We start from the raw sequence: 25551 nt of genomic DNA, 5'->3' as shown, positions 1-25551 counted from the left end.
CAGGCCACAGACGTGCAGAACGGCATCTTAGAGGTGCCGCTGGGGGCGCCCCATGAAGCTGAGTTGTCGTACCCATTATAATGGCAGATGGCACCACTCATAGCGCAGATGACGCAGTGGAAGGAGATGAGCCAAAGGGCACCTGAACTGGCATAGGCTTGTCAAAAGCCTGGGATGGGGTTGAATTCTCCGTTGGGCACCTCACTCCCAGAAGCTGTTAATTGAGTGTGCCACTTTGGCGTATTGTTGGAGGCCATAAATAATGGATGTGTCTGGAGAGTGTATTACCGTGGCACATGGTGTGCGTTACGCGGGTCTCCCGCCACATTAAAATGCATTGTGCTGTGCTTCACATTGCCCTCCAAGGTATTCCGAGGCATGAAAGAGAGCCGTGCCATTCAGAAGGAGCCTGGCGTGCGGGAGACAAATGCACTTGCCGCTAACCTGAGGACCCGTGTAGCTTAGTAACGCGCCAGCTCGAAAAATCCTGCAGTCTGTGCTGAATCAAGCAAGAGGGGGCACACAGACAGGCGGCCAGGAGTGCAGGGGCCTTGGCATCCTGACCCTGGCCAGGCAGTGGGCCTTCGACGCCAGCCACCTTCCACAAGGACAGAAGTCAGCGCTGCGGCCTCAGGGGGTCCCAGGGTGTGATTTAAAAGATGCAGCTGGGGGGGGGGGGGGCTTCACACCCAGAAGATGGCACTGTTTAGGAGATGAATGAAAAAGTGAGAGGTGGCAGTGCCCAGTGGCTAGCACCCTGTGTGTGTGGAGTTTGCATATTCTCCCCACGTCTGTCTGTCCTTCTGCTTGATTAAAGATGACCATGTGGGCCCGCCAAGGATGGGGGGGATCGGAGGGCCTGCTGAGCTCCGTATCGGAGATGCCAGTAAGGGACACATGACACTAAGGAGGTATGAATACGAGGGTCTCGCTGTGATAAGTGAGGTGGGTGTTGAAGGAATCAAATAAAAATATCAATGAAAAGTCCAGCAGCTGACCCCAAATTTCAGTCCCGCTGATCTGCTGTTGCTTCACTTGGGGGGTCCCCAGTCCACTTGTAGCCAAACTGGCACCGCCTGTCTAGCCCCACGTCGAAGGAGATGCCACACGCACACCCTCCGGGGTCCGGCACTCGCCACCCAGCAGCTCTCCCTAACTCGGCCCTCAGGGATGAGGGGCGGAGTCAGTGTCTGGGGGGTGTGTCCTTGCGGGCAGTACTCGATCTCCGCCCCCTTGCTACCCCCTGCTTTTGCTCTTTTCTGCCCGCTGTGTGAACACAAATTGGGGTCCCATCTTTATGGATCGTGTTTGTCAGCAGAGCCTCAAGGCCTCGTGTTGATGACAGCACAAACAAAGACAAATGTCACCCAAATAATCCGCGGCCAGGATTATCGGCACATTTACATAAAGCCTCGACTCCAAAGCATGAATCACTCTAATTGGTGGGAAGACTTGATAAATGTAATTGTTGAGATGTTAGACGATCGTCACTTCCCCAAGGTAAACTGTGAGTGCCGGAGCGCTCAAGTATTACATGATGAACCGCCCGAGGACGCCCACGTCGCCACCGCCAGACGGGAGACAAATGAAAGTGGCACCTGAGCAGAGAAACGTCATCAGTCGGAAGGGAGTATTGGAGGGACGAGGAGCCGGGCAGGAGGACCGCCAGTGTGCCTGTTCTTAGGGTTGTGTTCTCGTCCCGCCTCGCATCTAGCATGGCACCTGTGCCAAGTCTGCGTCACCAAGCCTTCGTGGGCTCAGCGTGGTCATTTCCTCCGCTAGGGAGACCGCGTGACCATTATACCCTCGTCATCCTCGGGCCCTTCATTTCCCTGATCTGCCCTGACGGCTCTTTGCTATCTGATGTCTGACACGTCCTCCTCCTCATACGGTAATCTCCTCCTCCTCCTCTTCATCGCGCGCATGCAGCTAGTGCTCGTGATTGACGCCGCTTATCTCGTGTGGGTCTTCCTCAGCATCTCCTCTTACGATTCCGACATCCATCCAAATATGATTTTTAGCAAGCCTTATAATTACCAGTGGACGTGGCAGAAGAAAGATGGCATCAGCAGCCCAAGTTTAGGTCGCTCCACTGGCCTCGGTGGTAGAAAAGTACAAAAGAGAGAAGATGGAAACTGACAGAGAAAATGTAAGACAAGACTACGTGGGGGGGTGTGGGCTGAGGTCTGTCCTAGTGCCACTGGGCACCCAGTCGCACTCTCACGGGTGGTACCTAGCTGAGGTCTGTCCTAGTGCCATTGGGCACCCAGTCGCACTCTCACGGGTGGTACCCGGCTGAGGTCTGTCCTAGTGCCATTGGGCACCCAGTCGCACTCTCACGGGTGGTACCCGGCTGAGGTTTGTCCTAGTGCCATCGGGCACCCAGTCACACTCTCACGGGTGGTACCTGGCTGGTGCAAATCGTCCCCGATAGTGGGTTTCACATCTGTGTGCCCTTCACACATCTCCACTGGTTAGGTGGGCCTTTCTTTCCTGTCTCTCAGTCACCCCTGTCTGTTTTTCTTATATCGCGCCTTCTCTGTCCATTCGTCCATCCATCTGTCTGTCTGTTGCTGCTTAGTTCCACTCCACGACACAACGGCCCCCACTCTCGTCGCTTTGCTGATAAGCTTCTGCCATATTAATTTCTCTGATGGCACGTTGGCCGTTTCCCGTGTGTGCCAAGTGAGGGTCTCGCTCTTTGCTGATGTGGAGGTCTGTCTGACATTGACAGTGACTGTCACTTACCCGAGTCCTACTAGAGGCTTTGAGAAGTGAATTTCGGTGTGTAACCACTAGGGGTGCTGATCAGAGCAGACCACCATGCCGGATGTTGTCACTTCTTCCCTTCTGTCTTGGTGGTCCTCGTGTGCTCCGCTCTTTATGTCCTCCTGGACTTTTGATTTTTCACGGACCCGCTCTGTTCCTGTGGCCCACGTCATCAGCAAGTGACCCACCCTGAAGTTCAGCGGGGGTCTTGCCATGCTGCATAGTAATCTGAGGTGAGATAACTGCATTCACTACACCATCTAGCTGGCATGTTTCCCCGTTGCCTTCGCACGCCCCTCGGACCCTTGGCACTTGTCATGCTGGCACTTTTGTGGGTCAGAGTGCTGTCCTTAGGTTCTGAGTGGCCATTGTGGGACACGTCTTGGCGTTGAGTCGCTGTGCTCCAAACCTCCCAGTGGTCCCGCTGTGTCCCCAGGTGGTCTGCTGGTGGAGTTGGCTTTAACCCTGTGTGTGTCTGCTCGTTTTTGAACGTAAGGCTTTCATATTCCCCACAAACCTTTGATTTTCTCATTTGTGCACATTGGCTGATTTGGGGCTGTAAACGAGGTAGAGTGGTGCCCACTGCCCTACGCCCAGTGTCTGCGCCAGCCTGATTTGAGAATGGACAGATGGAAAGCTGGCCTTGCATTTTCTTTTCCCTGACTCTCGCCCTCGGTGCCCACCAAGTCTGCAGTTAGTTAAAGATTCTGTGGAGTTGGTCCTGCAGACCCCTGAAACAGCTCCACATGGTCTTCATGCATTGGCTGGCATTATGGCCTGCCAGGCACTAAAACATCGTTGGCGTTTCTTTCTCACGCTGGTTCCCAGTCTCCTGCTTTCAAGAACACTCCTAGATGGACGGTGGGAAGCAAATCCCTTTATTAAATGTTAGCTTGGCTTTGCTTTGACGTCAGTGGAGCAGACCCGGGTAAGTCCGCCATAAGAGGAGCCCATGCCAGGGTCTATGGTGCTGAGAGCCGCTAACACGCTCTGCCTGAGAATCCACTGAGCCAGGAGAGCGGGGGGCTGCCTCTACAGCAGCGGTGACGAGGATGTTACTCGCAGAATCAAATCTCCGGCAGGCGCGCAGTCACGTCGCCCAAAGCAGCAGGCGTCCTCCGATTCAGAGAAGATGATCTGCAGCCCGACGAGCGCTAATGCCATTTGACTGACTGGCACTGTGAATCGAGACGTCACCACGCAGCGGGCGACTCTCGCAGCTCACGCTCCTGCCGTCTGGAGCTTTTACAGAATGTGGAGGCACTGGTGTCAGGTGGTGGTGGTGGGCACCGCCCACTTTGAGACTGAGCTCCTGCGTCCGGCCCTCCCTGCGCTGGCCATCTTGGGGCAAGGGCTTGGTGGGCAGCCAGCGGGGCATGTCGTCTGTGGTCACTTGTGTGCTGCCTCACCTCCGAGACTTGGCCCACACGAAGGGTCACCAAGAGTACCCAGGCGGTGCATGTCGTGTATGACGGGCCATGTGGCAGCACGATGGGTAGAATATAGAGAGATAGGGGTGAAAGGCGCTATATGATAGATACATCCTGCAGACAGATGTGCAAGGCCCAGTGTAACATAAGGAGTAGGTGTGAAGGGTGGCACCAAACTGTAAATAAGTAGACAGACCAGCTAATGGGCAGATTTGAAAGGCACTCTGTAATGGAGAGGGTGAGTAGAGGGGCTATCAGTGCTTATGTCCGCTTCACAGCAGAAACACATGTAACGGGGGGCAGATGAGACCTTGTCACCCAGTGGTGTCCCTTCAGGTGACGCTCCCACGACCCTCTCCAGTCTGCTGAGTCCACGTCAGACGTGGTGTCAGCCCATCACAGGCCCACTCACACACACCCCAGTCGAGTACAGCTCGATTTCTGCTGCCCCCTGGTGTGGTGACCCCGCGGCAGGTGACACTCGCATTGCTTTAATTTGACTGTGTGTGTGTAACCTCAGAGCTCAGGACACAAATGGCTGAACTTCAAAATGCCTGACTGTCGACTTCTTCTGAGGCCCCTCGTCTTCCTCAAATGGACGTGCAGGTGGCTTTAAAGGGGAAGAACATCCCAGTCTGGGCTGCCCAGCAGTGTGCCATGTAGTTGAGTGGACCTCTCAAGGAGACCTTGAAGAACCTTCTGATGGTCCTGCCATGGAAAAAGAGCATCTGCAGGAGTCACCCGCACTTCCTTAAATGCCCGCCGTCCCCCAGGCTTTTCTCCAGTCTTTGGCAGATGACGCACACCCCGGGGCACCAACCGATGGACTCGAAGAGCCAATGGCTGTCAGCGCTGGACATTGGCCCCGCCCCCTTCCCACAGGCCTGCCCACCTAGTGACTGCTGCACGATGGGCGGAGCTCTTCCAATCCCCCATCATCCCTCTGGCCCGTGTGTTGCTGTCTTTCTGCTCGCTCATCTCCTTGAATATTTCCCTCAAATGGACTTTTGCTCCACACGTCAGGCCTTTGCCACTTGTGCCTTGGTATCCACACAATAGAAGCCAGCAGGCCAGACGTGGGTGACCCATTACAGGACCACCATGGCACCTGAGCCCGGGGCCATGGAGCTCGCGAGCACAGAGGTAACAGTCCGGGCCTGCGGGGCGAGGTCAGCCTGGGTGCTGCTCAGGGTCTCCTGGAGGACTCGGCCTCTTTTGGGTTGAGTCTTGTAATTAGGACTTGGTTTCAGTTTCATTTGTGGCTTCGTGTGGATTTGTTCATTGGTTATTTCGTGTTAATCAGGTGTGTAGTTGTCCCTTATGTTATGCACCCTGAGCCTAAGGGGGGGGTGCCCAGCAGATGGCTGCTCTTTTGAGGTTTGATTTCTGAACTGTTGGCTGTTTCCTTGTCTGTGGATTTGTTCTTCTTGCCAGAGGTTGGCCCGGTGGCCTCTTTGTGCTTCTCGATTGAAGCTTGTGAGCCGCTCTCTCTGTATTTCTTAGACTTGTACAAGCCTGCTGCCCCAGTTTGGGGTAAGGCCCGTGGACCCCACGCCTCGAGGACAGCTGTCGCTCCTTTTGAGTGTTGGACCCTGTGGATGGAGCAGATGATGGAGACTCACCCCCCACTGACGAATGTCTGTGTCGTTTGCAGGTCCAGCTTATCCACTATAACCATGAGCTGTACACCAACGCCACTGAAGCTGCCAAGAGTCCCAACGGCCTGGTTGTGGTTTCCATTTTCATGAAAGTAAGTGGGCAACTTTATGGAGGTGCTGCTAGGTGCCATCCTGATCAATTGGGTGCTTACGGCACTGCATGGTGAGTATGACACCAGTCCAGATTAGCTGTGAACTGCCCGTTTATAGACAGCACACTGGGCAGGCTGTTGGGGTCATTCTGGTGGGCAGAAGACCCCTTAAGTGGGCTGTGCCCAAAGGTAATTCCCCAGGCAGGGCTAGGAAGACCACTTCACCCCTGACCTCTGTGAATTTCTACTGGATATCATCAGCATCAGGTCGGGCATCCAGCCATCTGCTCCAACACCCCCAAACTTCCAAAGAGAGACACAGAGAATAGAGGGGTGCAGCCACAGGGGCCTTCCCGCCAGTTGGGTCCATTTGCCTGCTTTCTTTACATATAAAAGCTCTGAGGGGTCAACTGGAGACCAGTTTAGGACGGGCGACGTGTCCCATTGCACCCAGAGACAATGGCAGGAGTGAGCCAGGCGGCCTGTCGGTACCCGGCGCTCTGCTTCTCCTTTACGCTCGGCGCCCTTGTCTTCCTCCATTTCCTCAGCTTCCTCACCTCTCTGATGTGATTCATTTTGTGTCTTTGCTGAAGTGAGGACCGAAGCTCAGGTCTGATACGGCGGGCGACTGTGCCACATGGCAGGAGCACTGCTCTTAAGGTGAAACACATCATGCTGTCCTCACGCCACCCTCAAGTGCCTCTGCTTTCTCTTCGCAGGTGTCGGAGTCTTCAAATCCATTTCTAAACCGCATGCTGAACAGAGACACCATCACGAGAATAACGTATAAAAGTAAGTGGCATTACTTCACCCCCTTCAGAAGCCTGTCACAAGATGATGGAAAAGTCCTGTCACAACGCAAGGTACAAAAGAATGGGGCACTTCACTGACTCAGAGGGCCTAGCGCCCCCCTCAGGCCGGACCCCTGCCTAAAGAAGCTTTAAAGGTGGACTGATGGATGGGGTCAGGCTGGTCATTGCTGCATCTGCCATCTTAATCTCAGGTCGGGCCGATTGGGCTTGTCTGGGGGCCATTTAATTAGGGCCATGCCCACCTAAATGAGTCCGGTGATGGGTACAGCGGGGGGTGCCAGCCAACTCCTCTACAGGAGGTGGGGACTCTTTAGTTATTAGCGGTTTTGACGAAGGCCTTTATCCAGTTACAATTAGTTGCATTTATTTTGGTGTTTTTGGCACACTGTATCAGTAGGGGGATTGGAACCCACGGCCTCGGGGTTTGAGGGGTGAAGTCTTAACCCGTACGCCACACTGCCAGCCTCTCAGCTTCAGTCTGATGTCACCCAGTGGTGGGCGCCCCTCATGTGAAATTACACCTAATTAAGCACAGAGGCCACACGGGGGCTCAGCAGTTGGCTTTACGAGTTTGTGCCAATGAGAACGCCATTAACCCTTTCATTCTGATGTCAAGTAGGCCAGCATGAAAGGAACAAACCCTTGTTGTCACCGCAGGCCACCACTTTCATGCACCAGGCGTTTTGAGTGAAAAGACCCTTCTGGTGCTGGGCACACAGTTGATGGGCCCACCAATGAGGGACCTGGCGTGCACAACAAAGGCACTGTCTGCTCCGCCCCATCAGGAGGGGCTTTGGTGGGCTCCAGACCTCTCCTGACGACTGTCTTTGTGGGGTCCACTTGGGTGTCCTTTGTGGAGGACTGGCCGGCCACTTCAGGGTTTGGCTCCTTCCCAGGCCCCTGAACTGAAGACACTAAGTGGGCAGTGATGTCCCCTGACAACAAACAAACTCGTACGCATCTGACAAAAGAAGAAAACGAGGGACTTTCACCACTCTGGAAAGGCAAATCTCCGGCCCCCCTTAACGCCAGTATCCTGATGTTGGGAGGAGGCCACGTCACCCCTCGCGGGTCCCGGCGTGCAAGCGCCGATAGCCATACGACATGCATGATTCTCTTTGGATTGGCTCAGTGATGCCATGGCTGCTGCACACTAAAAGCGCTGATGACATTTCGTTTCACTGTGGCTTGTGGTGGCTCTGCCTTAGAGCGCCTTTGGGGGGGGCGACACGCCGGGCCCCTTGACGATTCCTGGCTTTGGGCCTTGAAACGACCGCTGTGACAAGAAGTCTAGTCGTTCTCCACCGTTAATTCAATTACGGGCCTCTTTACTTGCATCTCACCCCCCAGGAGCCGCCCCATGGAGATAAAGGGGGCCGTTAACAAAGAGGAGGCATAGTCGATGGCAGCAGTCGCAGCGGGTAATCAAAGGGCGAGCGGAATTGAGATCTCCGTGGAAGCACAAGCAGCGCTTTAGGGCACAATGGGCCGTTAAATCACAAAGAACAAGTTGAGTGGTAGATACTAGCGATGGGCACTTGGGCAGAAATTGGAGTCTGCTGCCAGTGATGGGAAAGATCAGGGAGTGCAGGGGCAACAAAGTGACAGAATCCTAATGGAAAAGAGAGAGGGACATGTGAAAGACTCGGGGGCTTCGGCGCTATATGATGTTTACCAATAGAGCCGCAGATGAAAGGCACTATATAACACAGTAGGGTAACCTGAGGTGTAATGGGGATTGTGCCGAGACCACTAGGGTCCCCCCACTGAACACTTGAGTCGGTGGTCCCGCTTCTGTCACACGGTGTGACGTGACGACTCTGCTGAGTCGATGGCCCCGCCCCTTTCACGCGGTGTGACGTGACGCCTCTGCTGAGTCGGTGGCCCAGCCCCTGTCACACGGTGTGACATGATGCCTCTGCTGAGTCGGTGGCCCAGCCCGTCACACAGTGTGACGTGACACCTCTGCTGAGTCGGTGGCCCCACCCCTGTCACACGGTGTGACGTGATGCCTCTGCTGAGTCGGTGGCCCAGCCCATCACACGGTGTGACGTGACGCCTCTGCTGAGTCGGTGGCCCCACCCCTGTCACACGGTGTGACGTGATGCCTCTGCTGAGTCGGCCCAGCCCGTCACACAGTGTGACGTGACGCCTTTGCTGAGTCGGTGGCCCCACCCCTGTCACACGGTGTGACGTGATGCCTCTGCTGAGTCGGTGGCCCCGCCCCTGTCACGCGGTGTGACGTGACGCCTCTGCTCTTCACTGTCTTTTCTTCTCTTGTCAGATGACGCCTATTTACTGCAGGGCCTAAATATTGAGGAGTTGTATCCAGAAACCTCGAGCTTCATCACCTACGACGGCTCGATGACTACCCCGCCGTGCTTTGAGACGTCCACCTGGATCCTGATGAACAAGCCTGTGTACATCACCAGAATGCAGGTGAGCGTGAAGAAGCCCAAAGACTTTCCCAGGGCACCACTTCCCTGTTGGATGCGTATGTGCGCTTACACCATGGACAGGTTGAGGGTCTTGCTTTTGAGTCCCACGGTGCCCATTTGCCCAGACCGTTTATTGAAGGACTGAGGATTGTGGAGTGGGTTAGTGGGTTCAGTGTCCCGGATGGCCAGCCCCCATGAGACGGTCTTGTCACTCCCTTTGCCCCCGATAATCTTTGTGCCCTGTGCAGAGTGCGCTGGCACCGTCCCCATGGACTTTGTTTGGTGAGGCTCCTCGTTCCCTCTCTTTGCCACAGTACAACCGTGATGAGCTCTCTCTTTTGATAGGCTGGCACTGAAGCCGTTCATTGGAATATAGAATGCCAGCATATTAGCACTGCTGCCATGGAATCGGTGCCCAGCTGGTGCCAGAGTCCACACTGGTAAAATGAGCATCTTAAACTGGTGGACAAAAGGGTTCAACAATCTCAAAGGTGTGGCCAGATGCCCTCTCTCACCCTGTCCATCCAGTGGTGCCCAGCAGCAATGATGGCACACAGAACAACTTTAGGAGCAAAGCAAACTGTGTGGACTTGTAGAAAATCCCATCATTGCAACCTGAAAGGGTCAACAGGGTCTCGGGTGACAGTGAGGGGCGATTCCTGCTTTGAACGCAGTCGGGGATGAGCTCCGTGAACCCCTGACTGACTCCTGACCATATAAAGCAGATGCCTCTTCTCAAACTTGGCACTTTCAATCTGCCAGGCCTTTTATCAGGTTGCCAGTTTGCGTTTTCTCTCAGGACCCCTGCCCACTTTTTCAGTGAGGCTGCCCTTTTGGACGGTGCTGATGTTGCACTGCTGCTCTGATTGGCACCTGTCCTCGTGTGAACTCGTGGGTGCCTCCTTGACTTGGCACAGGCGTTTGATTTTTGCATTTCAGACCCTAAAGCCTGGCACTATCTCCGGCTTTATTTATTTTTTTCTTATTTGAAGACCAAACATTACAAGAGTTCACTTCATAAATACGCCAACAAGCCGAGAGCTCGGCCTTCTGTGTGTCCGCATTGTCCTGCCTGTGGTGGCAGAGTTCAAGTCCTGGTGGGCCAGCTAAACAGGCGGACCCCCGCGCTCCTAATCGCACTCGATGTTCTGACATGTGGTGCACTTCCAGTGGCCCTCGGGGTCAGTAAATCTTCTACTGTTTTTTTGTATTTGGTTTTGCGTATTGAATTATCTTTAAATACGCCAATCACAGCTCATCATACTTGGCATCAAATAAGGACGTGGCAGTAACTTGGCAGGACCCTTGCCAGCGAGCTTCTCACACACGGGCAGGACACTTCTGATACATTGGCTCATAAAGAAGTCGATGGGCCACTTCGGATTTTCCGTTTAGACTTCACAGGCCTTCAGGCCAGAGTTGCTGCTCAAGCGTGTCAGAGGCGTGTGTGCCCGCATGTTTATTACTAACACGCCACGCTTAATCAACATGACTGTAATGCCGCCTCGCTGCCCACATTCCATTTTTTCCGGTTCATTAGGTCCAGCATTGGGTGGGTGGTGTAAAGTGAGCTGACGGAGAGACGTCAGAGTGTTGGGGTCCCCCGCCCAGAGGAGCTGAGGCGCAGCAGGTGACGATGACTTCCCATTCACACAGAAGTGGACTTTGCCCGGTGGGAGCCTCAAAGCGGTCCCTGTGGCAGATTCTCGTTTGGGGCGTGTTCCTTCAGTGTGACAGACTTGACGGGTCCTTTGTCCCCGCTGTTGTCTGTTCACTGCACAGAGCAGTGTAAAATTCCACACATTTTAACACGTGGAATTGATTTTTGTGATTAGGTCGCTTTTATTGAGTGTCGCCATCTTGTTGTTTAATGTTCAGTTTCTACTCCTGTGGAGTCATGGCAGGTGACATCGCTGTTGTGACGATGTAAAGTTAGGTCAGCGTCATAGATGAATGAATGAATGAATAATCGCAAGTCCTCATAGTGGAGGCTCTGAGATTCTGAAAGTCCAGCGGCAGGTCAGGTGTTTCATAAATGACGTAGCCACAAAGCATGATGGGAAAACTCTGTCAGTGTAACCAGAAGGGGCCAGTCAGGCGATCCGGGGGGGGGGGGGAACGCGTTCAGTTCTGTTCCTCTCTGTCACTTTTAGGGCTGACATGGCCTTCCGTGCCCTTCACTTTCTGCCCACTCACGTCTCGTCTTATTTGTGCCGCAGATGCATTCCTTACGACTTCTAAGTCAGAACCAGCCGTCTCAGATCTTCCTCAGCATGAGTGACAACTTCCGACCCTCCCAGCCTCTCAACAACCGTTGCATCCGAACCAACATCAACTTCAGTCTCCAAGGAAAAGACTGCCCGAACAACAGAGTGCAGAAGCTTCAGTACCGAGGTAAGCCGGGCGGGCAGGGCAGGGCATGGCAGAGAGCTACGAGGAGCGGTGCCACCTCAGCCTGCCCAGTTAGCCTGTCTGTCACACATGCTGTCTCGTTTATGTCCCCCGCCTCCCCGGGTTCACTCATTTCATTTAGCACTTGTTTTCTACCTGCCTGACCTCTCCCCTCTCCCTTCTGTCATTAACACGGTGGCAGCGAGAGAAGCAGACGTTGCCGAAGGAATGCTTACCACTCTCCCCGAGCAGATGTCACATTGCGATGATTTGTGGTGACATTTTGTAATGCTTGGCTGTGAATTGTTACTAGAAGAGTTTAAGTTTAGTGTCCCGGACCCCCCAATGGCTGCCTGCACTTCTCGATTGTTTCCTTCACTGGTGCCCAGCGTCGTCGTGTCTTTTCCCTCCTGTGTGCATGAGGGCCATTTCCAAGTTGCCAAACCCTTTTCTTCTCCCCTTCCACCGAGTTGCCATTTGTTGCCCTCTCCACAGGCCTCACCACAGGCAGCCCACACCCAGATACCAGGCGTTCTGCCAGCGCTGTCCCAAAATGGAGCAAAGGCTTCTCAGTACCTAAAAAATGGGGAGTCGGAAGACTGCAAGCAAACCCTCTGGTCCCAATACAAAGAAGGTCCAGGCTAAAACGGGTTTGGCCAGAAAGGGGCACAGTGAGACCCCCAGAACATCAAACAGAAATCAGAGCTGTCGCTGTGTCTGATAGACTCTCTGAAAACGGGACCACTTGTGCTCTTGACCTACCTGGAAGGGGGTCTCCCTTTGAACTGCCCTTCCCAGGATTGCTCCTGCAGTCGAGGCTGGGGGGCCGCCGTCCTGTTAGAGTCCTTTGAGGCCTGCCTTTGAGATGTTGGGACACACAGAAGATAAATGGTTGTTGTCTGCAGGGCCAGCACACCAACCAAGTAGGTGGCCCAGGGCAGATAACAAAAATACTAACGGCACATATAAGTAAAAGTGAGGATGATGACAATGAAGTCTGAAGGAGAGAGGACACCGCTGAGCCAGGGATAAGACCCCAGCGGGCTCCAAGGCCAGGCCTCTCTGTGGTCACCCGCTAGGTGCGGCCCCGGGCCCGAGGCAGCATCTCGCTACTTTCTGTAAGATTTGAAAGTTGATTTGGGATGAGCGAGAGCAGCAGGCCGTTGTTCTCAACTCCAAAGCGACTGTGGGGTGCGTCAGGCCTGAGTGGAACCCGCGTCCCCTCATCCTCCGCCGGTCAGAAGAGAGTAGAAGGTCCTGTCAGATCCATCCATCCATTTTCCAACCCGCTGAATACGAACACAAGGTCACGGGGGTCTGCCGGAGCCAATCCCAGCCAACACAGGGCACAAGGCAGGAACCAATCCCGGGCAGGGTGCCAACCCACCGCAGGACACACACAAACACACCCACACACACTAGGGCCCATTTAGAATCGCCAATCCACCTAACTGGCATGTCTTTGATCTGTGGGAGGAAACCCACGCAGACACTGGGAGAACATGCAAACTCCACGCAGGGAGGACCCGGAAGGCGAACCCAGGTCTCCCAACTGCGAGGCAGCAGCTCTACCCACTGTGCCACCGTCCCGCCCCGTCCTGTCAGATGGCACCAGCAAATACAGAAAATGTAAAATGTGCCACTTTGTCTGTCAGCTGTTGCCCCGAATTTTCATTTCTTTTTCTCTTTTTGGCTCGAAGCGTTAAATAAATCATTCACAGAATAAATGACAAAGCCATACCTTTGCTCCAAAAAGCCTGCAGCTTAACAAAAGAGCCACCGTCTGATTGAATGGCGTCTGGCCCTTCTGCTCTCGCTCGCCATTAAATTTGTGATTTGAAATTCCATTGCAGTACCTGAAATTTCCAACTAATTGATGAAATAATCCGTTTGTTCAAAGGTCTCGTGATATCTATTAAACGCAGAAGGCTCGCTGACCTTTACACAGCGCCGCGCGCCGCTCTGCCATCTGGAACGCACACACCGACTGCTTCTCCGCTTGGACGGCTCAGGAGTGTGACGGGGACGCTGGCACTTGGCCTGGCATGGATGATCCTCACCAGAGGACCACTAGGGGGCGTTAAGCTGCACACTTGAGGACGTGGCGTAATGGAGCTCTCAAGATGGAGAGGTGCCATCCGGGAAACGTGGCAGTCCAGGAGCAGCAGGGGGCACACTGAGGAGGATGGCCTTAGAGGAAATGACTCCAGGCAGGCAGGTGGTTAGGGTGAGCATTGGGACCTGGGGGGGGGGGCCTGGGAGGAAAGGAGGAACATCCCACCGAGACGGCCTGAGCAAGTAGACATGCCTGGAGATGGGCACCCTTAGCCCAAAGATGGCACTCAGTGTCTGAGCAGAATCACTTTATTGTGCAATGTGCATACAGACTCAACTCGGGTGAACCGAGCGCCCAGCGCATGGCATCTCACTTTTATTACGAGTTCTTATCCGGGGCTTACCTCATTGGCTCGTCCGACTCCCAGCATTCCATGGCCTTGGCCCCGCCTCTTATTAGCTCCACCAGTATGCCCAGCCTGATGGGCGGGAATCCCCACCCCCTTCTTTCCAGTCCTCTTGCCTGTCGGCCCCTCTCAGCATACCTGACCTTGACTTGAGAAGAAAACCCTTACTGGACCAACGTGCCCGCCATTCTCTTTGAATGACTTTCCTACAGAGACCACCCAGAAAGGCCCCTGTAGTGGTGGACAGTGTTTTCATATTACAACACGCTGGCATTCTTGGTATTAGATGTCACCTGTGAAATGACAAAGAGCATGAGTCATCATCATCATCGTCATCATCACCATTAGTATGGGGACTCTTCACTTTTATTCTGCTCGCTCTGCCTGTCCCCCTTTGGATGGCCAGTAGCCACTGGGCAACAGGCTGAAGGGAACATGGAGACCCCCCTTCTCCCCCCAGGAGTAGAATTCTTGTCATTCAAATACGAGGCCCCCAGTCCTTCCTCTCGGCTTTGGGTTTGAAATCCAGGCAGTGATGCTGAAAGATGCTTTACATTAACAATATGGGGGGCTTTCTGCCAAGGCAGTAACAGTCCAGCTTTATCAGACAGCTCCCCACCCTTCAGATGGGGGGGCACCAGCTCTTCACAAGGGGGCAGATGGGGGGGCACCAGCTCTTCACAAGGGGGCAGATGGGGGGTACCAGCCCTTCACAGAGGGGCAGATGGGGGGGCACCAGTCCTTTACAAGGGGGACAAGCACAAAGAGCAGCACTTCCAAAAGACCCTCTTAGTGCTACCCAGGGTGGCCCCTCCAGGCAGAGCGTGTTAACGTCACATAGAGGGTGACAGGGGCTGTGTTTATAGTGCCTTTCATGCCCATTTTCCTGGCTCTTCATCAACTGGGTATGCTGGAGTTGGCCCACCACAGAGTCAGTATGCCCCTTACCCCCCCATTTCGGCAGCTCTGTTCTCATCCCTTGTGTTTTGTCTGAGGGCGCGGCGAGACCCCCGTGCAGCGTTGGCTGTCTTAACGGCTTGTCGTTTCTTTTTGTCTCCCCTGCAGTGAACGAGTGGCTCCTAAAGTGACAGCTCTTGGTTATGGTGGGCTATGGACACACTGCTAGTCATAATCGAGACGACGTCAATGGCCTTCCCAGTGGGATTTGGATTTGTTACGGTATATTGAGCTATCTTGTACCATAAATACAGAGAGCTCGAGATCTATGTGTGTGTGTGTGTGTGTGTGTACAGGGTATATCCATATCTGTATCCTCACACACACACACACGGACACAGCACATAAAACACAATCAAGAGATAAACGACTGTAACTTTGCACTCCCGGCAGACGGACCCTCACCTCCTGCTGTACTTTTCAGTGACGAATGAGCCGCAGGGCCGCCCGCCCGCCCGTTACCTTTTGATACCTTTCAACGGGACCCCCTTCTTTCGTTGCCTCACCGCTGACGCAGACCCCAGCAGCGCGACTTTTTACATTTGTACATACGGACGCCTCGCCAAACTGACGCGCCTGGGGGTGTGTTCGGGGTGCCAAGTGGCGCCTTCATCGCTCCATTCACTTCATCAGACAACAAGGGCATGCGGACCTCGAAGAGCCAGGAACTCCCACCCATCTGTTTATCGAAGACCCCGCCGGACATCTGTGTTGAACGTGAGTGTCGGCCTTGTAAATATTCCGAGAGGAGTGACGTGTCCCCCGCTTGGCGCACTTTGGACTCTGCTGCTGCCGCTGCTGCTGCCTTTCCGTTTCTTTTCGGTTTCTCGTTTACGACGCTCACACGCCGTGTTTGATTCATCTTACCAGCCCAATAAATGTGTTTGGAAAGTTCATTTGTTAAAAACGCCTGCCCACCTCTGCTTACTGCCAACCACACGAAGGTGAACGAGTGACACGTGGGACGCCACAGAAAGGTGAGTGTGCTGTAGTCGTGTAGAGTGGCTGTGACCTCGCCCGGGGTTTGGGCCGAATGCCAGTCCACTGGAGGGCACATGGGAGATACACAGTATGTGACACTGGCGCTCTCATTTAGTCCTAGTTATTTTTTTTTGCCACTTTGACCCTGATAGATAAATGAAAGCCTGGCACAATGCTGCTCGGCTCCGCCTTTCCATGACACGTGACCGGAGTGAGACTTGGTACCCGCCCGCCCCCTCTTGTTTCATTAAGCTCCACTCCTGGGCATTTTCATGCACCTCTTGTCAGGTCTCGCTTTAATTTGGTGGATGTGCCGTGACAGATGGCACTTTAATGGTTCAGGGTTACGGTTCCCTTGGCAAAGTGCAAACGTGGCACGTCTGTAATTCTTGCCCAGGCTCCTTTTTGTCGCTTTTTCCTTCTTTTTTTTCCCCTTTTCCTTATAAGATCAGTACCCAGAAGGCCAGCATGCCCAGTCCTTGAAGGTGGGCACCATGCTGACCCCACGAGACAGGCAACAAAAGGAATGGGCACACAGACCTGGCAGAGGGCTTTGTGTGTAACATTTTGAGGCCCCCGTGGAGAATATCCTTCCGTTCACAGGGTCACAGTTGGGCAGCGCTGGGCACAAGGTAGGCCGCAGAACATGCCAAGGGCAGGATCATGAAGCCCATCTCTCTGGGGTGCCAAGCAGTCTGCAGGTAATGCACATGAAGGTCACGTGACTCAGGAGGGCGGAGTCGGTTCAGTTCACCTCTGACCTCTAGCGGGCTCCCCTTGACGAGGGACGGGCCCAGGATGAGAGCCCGCTGGTAGTGGTGGTGGTGGTGGCACATCCTTGACTGTTGTACTTCATCCTCATCATCACTCCTTAATGGCACCACCCACCTACAAAAACGGGCAGCTGGCACAGAACACAAAACCCGCGGCATCAGGCGATGATTCTGGTCTGTTCAGCAGGGGGCACTTGTGCATTCAGTATGCCCTGGCAGACCCTCGCTGCACTTGCCCGTCTGAACCTCCTGCAGTTTTATTTTGGAGCTGTGCCGCCTTTCTGCTAGACATCGGCGTGGCACTGCTGTGCGGTTTGCATGGCGCTCAGTTATTTAATAACGACGATACGATGCTAAAGTGCACTTCTGTGGCTCCTTTCTACTGTGCCCGCCGTAGGTCATGTCTGCCACTGCCAACTGGGGAGTGCCAAGGTGACCAGGCGGGTGCACTGATAAAAGGATGGAGAACTGAAGGACATTGGGCCCTTGGCTTTGTATGGCGCCTTTCACGGGGCGCAGGCTCAGGGCACTGTGGTAAGTGAAATAAACCTGCCCACCTCGTGAGCTGCCAAGGTCAGCAAGTCTGGGAGGGGGGCAGTCTCCTGGCATTAGCTTTCACACTGTGGTGGGATTGTGCCAACGGGGGGTTCGGGGGGCGCTGTCGTCCACTTGGCTCATCAAGGTGGGGAGACACAAATGTGGTGCCAAGGAGGCAACTCTTGGTCAAATGTGCTCCGGCAGGGGGCCGCTGCCAGCCTGATGGGCACCTCTTGTGTATTGTTGGTCTGCCAGTTTTAGCTTTCTGAGAAGTGTGCCCTTGGGCCGCGTCACAGAGCAGAGTGTACACATCTTTACAAGAAAGCACACAGTGCCCGTCCCATTCTGTGCCACCTTCACCAAGCTCCACTTCTCCTGTCTGTCCTGTGCCACTGGCCGTCAGCGAGCGTGTGATTGGTGGAGCGCTTCTGCCCGAGTGGCACCACATTTCTTCCTCTAATTGCCCGTTAATGTGACAGCAGGCCATCGGAGACTCAAATGTCAATAAATCCATTTCCAATTAGGCCTGAACATGACGGGACACTTAGGCCATCAAGACGGATGGACTGGCCACCGCCGATGACTCCACGGTGACACTGGCAGTCAAGCTGGCAAATTTCAAAGAGGGGCTCACACAGAACTCAAGGCCAACACAGACCACCACGTGGCGGGCACTCGGCCCCTCGCTTATCCAGCTGTCCCAATGTCCCCTCCTGACTCCAGCAGCACTCGGCGTGAGTCACCTGAAGTCTTTGTCCCCAACCTGTCACCAGAGCTTTCGAGCGGTGCCAGTCACCTGGGGCATCCCAGGAGCCGCTCAGAGCTGTGCCCCGGTGACAGGACCGCGCTGGGGGGGCTCAGCACTCGCTCACCACAAACACACAAAAATGTGGGTACTCGGACCCTCTGTAACAGGTGACCTGTGAGGTGGCATTGGGTGCCAGGGAGGCACGGCAGGGGTCTGCTGGGCTACATTAGGCACCAGTTTCTAAAGCAGCTGAGCCCACCAAGAAGGACAGTGCCTGCTGCTTTCATCACCCATTTGCTGTTGTGCACCTTCAGACCCCCAAGGTCCACTCAGTTGGATCTCAGCTTCTTCCCTTTGGTGGGTTTCCTCCTCCTCTTCCTCCCGCCATCCAGAGGAGTGTCCAGGACGCCCAGGTGGGCTGCCGTGCCAGCAGATGAGGGCTTTTGTGTGCCAGGCTGCTCTATTTCCCTGATTTAATGCCTGATAGGGGGGGGGGGGCTCCCAGCATGTCTGCCCACCAGTGAGTGCCAGCCTGGCCCACCTTGGTAGTCTGAGCACATCGGTCACATATGTGACCCCCTAAACAGGAACAGCCAGTGGTGTGGGGGTCTGCTTGTGGTGGGCACCCTGGGGAGAACTGGCAGGCAGCACAGGAAGGAGGACCAGCGTGTGTGAGCCCACACTTGTGACCCCAGCAAAACAAACACGCCAACGCCGTGGCACAAAGAGCAGACTACTGGCCAGAAGGGGGCGACGCCCAAGGCTGACCTGGCACTTTTAGGGCACTAGAGCAGGTTTAAGGCTGGTGCCCCTGGAGCACAACCTAACAAAGGTGGAAAGGCCTGGGCATCTTTGGCATAGCCTTGGTTTTGGTTTCAGCTGTGCTCACCTTCATGCCCTTTCTCACTGAAATGAATTCCTGCTGGAGTTAAAGGGAGACTCTGGACTTGTTGGCACCCCGAAGCTGCTAAGGTGCCACATGGTAGGTATTGACCAGGAGGCCTGGCGTGGCACCCGTGGACTGGGATTCTCTTCTTCTTTTGGCCTACACAAGAGCGCCCCCTGGAGTCCACTGTCATTTACTTAAAGGCGTCTCTGAATTGCCAGGGCAATGCCAGGCTGCCCAAAGCTGTGCCCTGGGTCACTCGAGTCTGTCATGTCTGTTATGAGGAGGTGACCAGGACCCAGGGATGGGCCAAAGTGGCACAATGAAGGCATGCAAATGAGGAAAGAATGAGGCTGCCCTGCACCCCTGGGTATCATGGGTGATGACATCTCTAAAGGGTAATTCATGGTGGCACGCATTTGGGCTGCTCCTGACCCTCACCCAGCGGGTGGGTGGGCACGTTGTTTGTTCCCTGGCTTTTCCCTTTTTGTGCCACTCATCATTTCTGCACCTGGCAGCCTGAGGTGGGCACCAGTGATGATGCTTGTCAAATGTGCCCTCCTCCTTCACGATTGGGTCACTGTGCCTGCTGGCGTATGCGGTGACAGAGGGGCCTTTATGAGTATTTAAAGGAGAGCCCCTCGGAGTGCCAACGTCGCACTGTGGCACTTTGCTGAATTTGGAATGAAGCGAGCAGGTCAGTGGGACAGGGATGGGGACAGACTGGGAGGGAAAGGTGGCAGCCAGAGGGGGTGCCAGCACTGAACTTGGAGATCCCCCCCCCATCATTTGATTTAATGACTTTGCCTGGAACTGAAGGTTGGGGGTCCACATCACAGCCACTGGCAGCCCCCTGAGCCACTTTACAGTACAAAGCACCGAGTTGAGATGCCCACATCAGAGGGCTCAATTGGCAGCTCACCAGTAAAGAAGAAAACAGCCGATTGGTGAGCAAAGATGGGCAGCCGAGGCCCCCGCTTGATTAACCGTCAGGGTCTCCTGCCCGTCTGGGTGCAACTCGCGGACCACTGGCTGATCTGCATGGTGGGCAGCGGTGAGAGGCCTCGTGTGAGACACATCGGCACTCCCTGGCAGTGCCACCTCACACTTGATATTAAAATGACCCCCAGGGGACAACGGGCACTCCAGTCCGGAGTGGGATGCCTTGATGGTCTCCGTGTTGTGCCCATTTCATAGGATTCTGTGAGGAGCGCAGTCAAAGCACTGCGATAGCTGGCATGGCGAGCCGCCAAGTGTTCAAGGAGTAGACTGCAGGTCCCAATGAGAGAGAGCATGAGGTGCCACCCTGCCCACATTCCCTCCTGGCAGCCTCAGGTGGCAGGAAATGGGCGAGGTCAGCCAAGAGTGGACAGGAGCCTTAGGAAGATGCCAGGCCCGGCCGTGTCACTGATCAAAGTCAAGGAGAGCGGGCACTCCTCTGCATTGGCGGCCGCCCGAGTGATTTTCGAGGTATAAAGAAGCTGTGCCTACCGGAATGAGACGGTGGTCCTGACGACACGGCCAGGCCACCCGTTTATGCTGATTCGGATGGGTCACCTGATTAGGTGGCAGGCAGACTGCGGGACGGGCACAGCCAATCGACGGCGCTTGCCTGGCAGGGGGGCTCCGACTTCACCCCAAGTTACACAAGGCACTAGCAGACAGACAGAGAGAGCTCGAGTGGCGCCTCCTGGCAGCACATGGCAGAATCAGCAGGTGACATTTGGGGTTGGTGCCTCAGGTCGTTTACGGGCACAAGGGATGTCGGCCTACCCCCTCCCTTTACACACACACACCTGGCACTTCAGCCTCTTAGCTTTAAAAATTAAAAACACAAAAGGGCATCGGTGGCTCCTGTCAAGTGCCAGGCACATCGCGTTCGTCAGTCTTCATTCTTCCTGGCATTTCTTTTTTGTGCCAATTGTCTCGTAATTCGCTTCACTACAAAAGAAAAACGACAAAGACGAGCGCACACCTGCAGGAACAAAAGCAGGGCGGCCAGCAGGCAAAGAGCTGGACTGGCACCTGATGTAGCACCTGGGTAATCTTGAGATGGCAGGGTCCGCCCGTCTGTCACCGCATGATGTCCCCCTCGTATTCTGCGAGGACAGATGTCTGTTGTTCTTGAACCTTTTATGGTGGGTAGTAAATGTGCCACCTGGCTGCCCTGCTCGCTTGGTGTCTTTTGAAGGTCCCTTAATAGCAGCATGCTCACCTCATTTGATTAAAAGGAAGGTGGGGGGGCGACTTGAGGTGCAGGAGGAGGGAACTGGCACAGGTGGTACCTGTTTATATGCATTCCAAAGATGTGTGCATGCCTGCCTGGCCTTGTGATGGACTGGCACCTGCCTACAGCTGTGGAAGACGTGGGCTAAGCCAACAGCCGGTGAATCCTTGAGAAGCATTGGGGGATGCCCACCTCCTGCCCTCTCTCTTAGGGCACTGGTGGCACTCAGAACATAGAATAAAGTGGGACCAGCAGGCCAGGCCATGGTGTAAATGACACCCGCAGCTGACTTGGGCACAATGCTACAGAGATGGTAGTGAATGAATGTGATGCCAGGCAGTGCCAGGTTCTAGAGCTTGTCAGGGGAAGCTGTCTCATGAGGAACCTCCCTACACCTGTGTGGCCCAGGGCACCAAATGGGCACTGTTTTCTGTGTGAAGGCCTTACTGGATAAGCCAGTGGCTCCTGCATTTGTTTTTAAAGTGACAGTGTGACCGAGCAGGGGATCAATGAGACAGTGGGCAAAAGTAGTGACCCCCCCCATTTGGGGAGAGGGGGTCCCCACATGGACAGACCCTCTGAAGATGAGCAGCTGTCATTTTCTTTTTGTCACCTGTATGTGCACAGTGTGCCCAAGGGGGCGGGGCCTCCCGAGTCTCCTGCTGTCCAAGGTAGGTGATGGTGGCTTCGGTGGTCCCATCCTCTGCTTTGCCCTCTGCCTTGCCAGTGTGCTATGACACACAGAAAGATCGCTGGGCACTCTTGTCATTTTGGAAGGGACAGGCTGTCCGATAGCAGAGGTGGATGGCGGTGGCAGACGGGCACACCCTGCCTGACATTTCAGTGGATTCCCTTCACCAGCCATGGCAGACCCTCACGCTCCTGCTCCTCCGACTCGGGCGCCTTCTCACGTGTTTAATTTATTAGCTGGATGTTGGCATCTTCCATTTCATCTTTGGAGAAGGAGGTTTGTAAAAGGGGGGCACAAGACAGAGAAGGGAGACGAGCGATTCACCCGTCACTCCTGCAAATGCCCGAGGCAGAGGGGGCATCAGAAGATCAAGCATCTCCTGCATTAAACCCCTTAGTGGTGTGACAGGTTGTGAATGGTGGAGTGGCCCGCTGTCACCCGTTGACAAGCAGCCCAATGCTTTGGACCTCGACTGTGGTCAAACGGGGGCCGACTGGCGAAGTGGCATGAGCGGGCACCATGAAAGTCAAAGTTTAAAATGAAGTGCGACTGCTGCCAGGTAAAGTGACTGGCGCTGTGGTTTATATAGCGCCCTTCCACAGCTGGCGAATGCCCTGCTCACAGAGACCCAACTTGTTACCCCGAGGGGTCCTGACGCCGTTTCCATAATTCGCGTGTGGACCCCCACGCTGTTGAAGCGACTTGCATGAAAGCTCAGAGAGACGCTGGGGGGGTCGACTGCATGCTAGGACTTTAACTGGCGCCGGACCACCAGCAGCCCCCCACTTGGTTTGCGCTCCTCACCAGAGTTCTTCTCATGCGCGGCAGACGAGAGTCGAGGGGACCTGTGGGAGATACCAGGGGGTCGCCAAGTCATCACCAGGAGCCCCACAATGCCAGCCAGAAGGACAAATGGCACCAACCGTAATAAACTGGCACTTGGCCCCATGCTCCTTTGTAGTTCAAATGCCCATCTAGGTGTAAACCCTGCCTGGCATTTAATGCCACTGGCATCACAGGAGGTGAATTGGGATCAGCGCTGGGCTACTGCCGGGTGATAAGACGTCACCTTCTTCTGAGTGGCGCCCCCTACAACCACAGAGACACGGGCACTTAGGGTCTCACTCACACGTCTCCCCCCAGGCTCGTGGCACACGCCGGAGTGGGCAGCTCTCAAGTCACCTTAAACATTCTGCCCCCCCCCCATTCTACTGGTGGTCCTCCGCTGGTCCGCACGCCTTGTTGACTCCTCAAACTGAAGTCACACTCTGGGCCACCTTCATCCACTTCTGCACTGAGCAGGGTCTGGATGGCAGTCAGTCAGCCAGCCACTTGTCAGCAGTCGTGTTGGCACCTCAAACAGAAGTGGACGTGGCCCTCACACCTACAACGCGCTGCAACCCACTCCAGAGCTGGCACACGTATGGATGGCATCAGACAGCCCTTCCAAGAAGCAAAAATCTCAAGAGCAGTGACAAGGATTGTGCACAGGTGGCAGAGAGAAGATGCCCAGGTGGCCATTTTCTCTGCATCTGCCGAGTGGTCGTTGGTTGCCTCAGTGTGCCAACTCCAGAGACGTGTGAAGGGCCTGGCGAATGTAATGGAGGGCAGCGCTGGTGAGGTAAACCACCAGGGGTTCTTAGTCTTGGGGTAGAAGAATGAATCAGCTGTTTAAAGCAGGGGGACACAGCCAACAGCAAAACCAAAAGAGGGGGCGGTAGTGCCCAAAACGAGGCTGTGGGGCACCCCGGACGTGCATGTGGTAGGAGTGCCAGCCATGAGCCCACCTGTGAGTGATGTTCTCCAGTCTGAATGCCATGGGAGAAATCTGAAGCAACAGTGCCCTCTACAGGCTGCCAGCCAGCATGACAGACAAATGAAGCCGACAGGGAGGCCCTCTAGAGAGATGGGGACGAGCGGCTGGGCACCGGCACTGCACAGGCCACCATGGGGGGTCCAGCAGGGGGCTGGCGGGAGTGGAAGCTTGATGTTCTATATAGTGCCTTGCCCCAGTGATGGGCACAGTCACGGGATGCTCAGAATCGGGCAGTTCAGCTCCTCAGCCACACTTGAACCGCTGGAGCGTGTTGGCATAATGATGGACAGGCAGGGGGATGAGCTGCCTGCTCGAATGACACTGGAGTGGCACTTGTAGTCTCTGCCCACATGGCACACTTCGAGATGGTGAAAGGTTCAACATGGCAGCCACCAGACTGCTGCAGTCACACGTGAGGTCGCCTAGCAGGTCTGTTGGGGTCCCTCTATGCCAGCAGGCTGGTACTGCTGCTGAGTGATTGACTGCTGGTGCCCCGTGTGGCCCTCTGCCAGACTTTCATGTGCTCCACTTGACTCGAGTGGCACACGTGGGTCAGGGATGCCACTCTGATTTTGAACTCGCGTCTGACTGTATGACCTGTGAAAGGCGCTATATGAGGATTCCCTGTTCTTCATCACACATTATGAATGCCAAGGCTGCCCCAATGCCTGCAGCTCGTAGAGATTCGCCAGACCTTCGTGGTGCCCATTTCTCACTTTATCAGATTCATTCCTCAACCTACTGAGGGCAGTTGGCTACTCTGCCCACCTCACAAAACGCTTGAGGCGAGACTGGCAGTGAATGGCGCTATATGAAATGGATTGGCCACTGTGCTTACAACTAGGGGATGGAAGGCAAAAAAAAAAAAGTTTGGTTGCCATGGAAACAGGCTGCCAGTCAAGGAGGTGCCCAGCTGCCTCTCCGCCAGCCTTCTCTTTTTGTTTATTTGAGGTCAAAGCAGGAGGAACAAACGCTAAGCCCACTCGGCGGGCACTCACACACCTGAGGAGAGGTGCCCACTAACCACAGGGCAGCACCCAGGTTCTAACCCTGTGCCCTCTGTGTGCGCCCACTTTGCACAGCTAAGGCTCTGCCCCATCTGCAGTCCTAAACTGGACCTCCCGCTCCGAGACTCGACTTTCATCCTCATCCTCATTGTGGGTGGACAAAAAAAAAAAAAAGAGGGCACCTCAGCAATCAGACAACAAACCAAGGAGGGCTGGCCAACTGGCACTCAACTGCAGGTAGGCATCCACATGGGTGCCCTGTGCCACCAGAGTGTTAGCCGAGAGTTAGTGCCCAGAACGAGTCCTTAAGACTCCATGGTGGGCAGAACATGGAGGGCCGTGGCATGGGAGAGCACTCGGTAGATCAAATATCCAGAAGGGCAGCACAACCGTAAGACGGGGCACCTCATGCCAAGGTCAGCCCATGACGGCACCAGGACTTCACAAAACAAACTCGGCATAAAGCGAGTCGACGAGCAACGGTGCCAAGTCGAGAGAAGCACGCAGCCCAAGATGGGCAGCAGAACAAAACGGTGGCTTGAAATACAGAAGACTGCCACCCGAGGCGAGGGCCATCAACGGTGACGATTCACGGCGAGCGACCGTTGTGTCAGCAGGTGGCACACGTGATCGGAGCGAGTCCAAGGTGACACTGTTGTCACCTAGGACATGATGAAGGAGCGTCTGCCAGGCTTGCTTAATGCACCTTATCCTTTACAGCGCTCCATAATTACTGCTAATAGCCAACAGGCTGCGCAGCTCTGGCACGATGCCCGCGGGATTCCTTTCAAAGCAGGACCCGCTAGAGTATCAGGCTGCTGCCGCCTTTCATTATCCTGCCTTCCCCTCAGCTCGAGAGGCCTCATCAGCCCCATG

The 25551-nt window shown here is 54.8% G+C and overlaps 1 protein-coding gene across 2 annotated transcripts in view; it reads left to right on the top strand.

Moving 5' to 3' along the window:
* ca10a (carbonic anhydrase Xa) overlaps positions 1–15764 on the top strand; it is a 114790-nt gene extending 99026 nt beyond the window's left edge. For both annotated transcript variants that reach the window (XM_028819545.2, XM_028819546.2), the window contains 5 exons: positions 5854–5949; positions 6669–6741; positions 9046–9200; positions 11419–11593; positions 15118–15764. In XM_028819545.2, coding sequence (XP_028675378.1) covers positions 5854–5949; positions 6669–6741; positions 9046–9200; positions 11419–11593; positions 15118–15140 — 522 coding nt within the window. In that variant the 3' untranslated portion in view covers positions 15141–15764. The remainder of the gene's footprint in view (positions 1–5853; positions 5950–6668; positions 6742–9045; positions 9201–11418; positions 11594–15117) is intronic.
* The last annotated feature ends 9787 nt before the right edge of the window (positions 15765–25551 follow it).

This window comes from Erpetoichthys calabaricus, chromosome 14 (assembly GCF_900747795.2).
Source record: "Erpetoichthys calabaricus chromosome 14, fErpCal1.3, whole genome shotgun sequence".
Taxonomy (NCBI): Eukaryota; Metazoa; Chordata; class Cladistia; order Polypteriformes; family Polypteridae; genus Erpetoichthys; species Erpetoichthys calabaricus.
The sequence above is the reverse complement of the archived record's forward strand: the minus strand, read 5'-3'. Positions and strand labels throughout refer to the sequence as shown.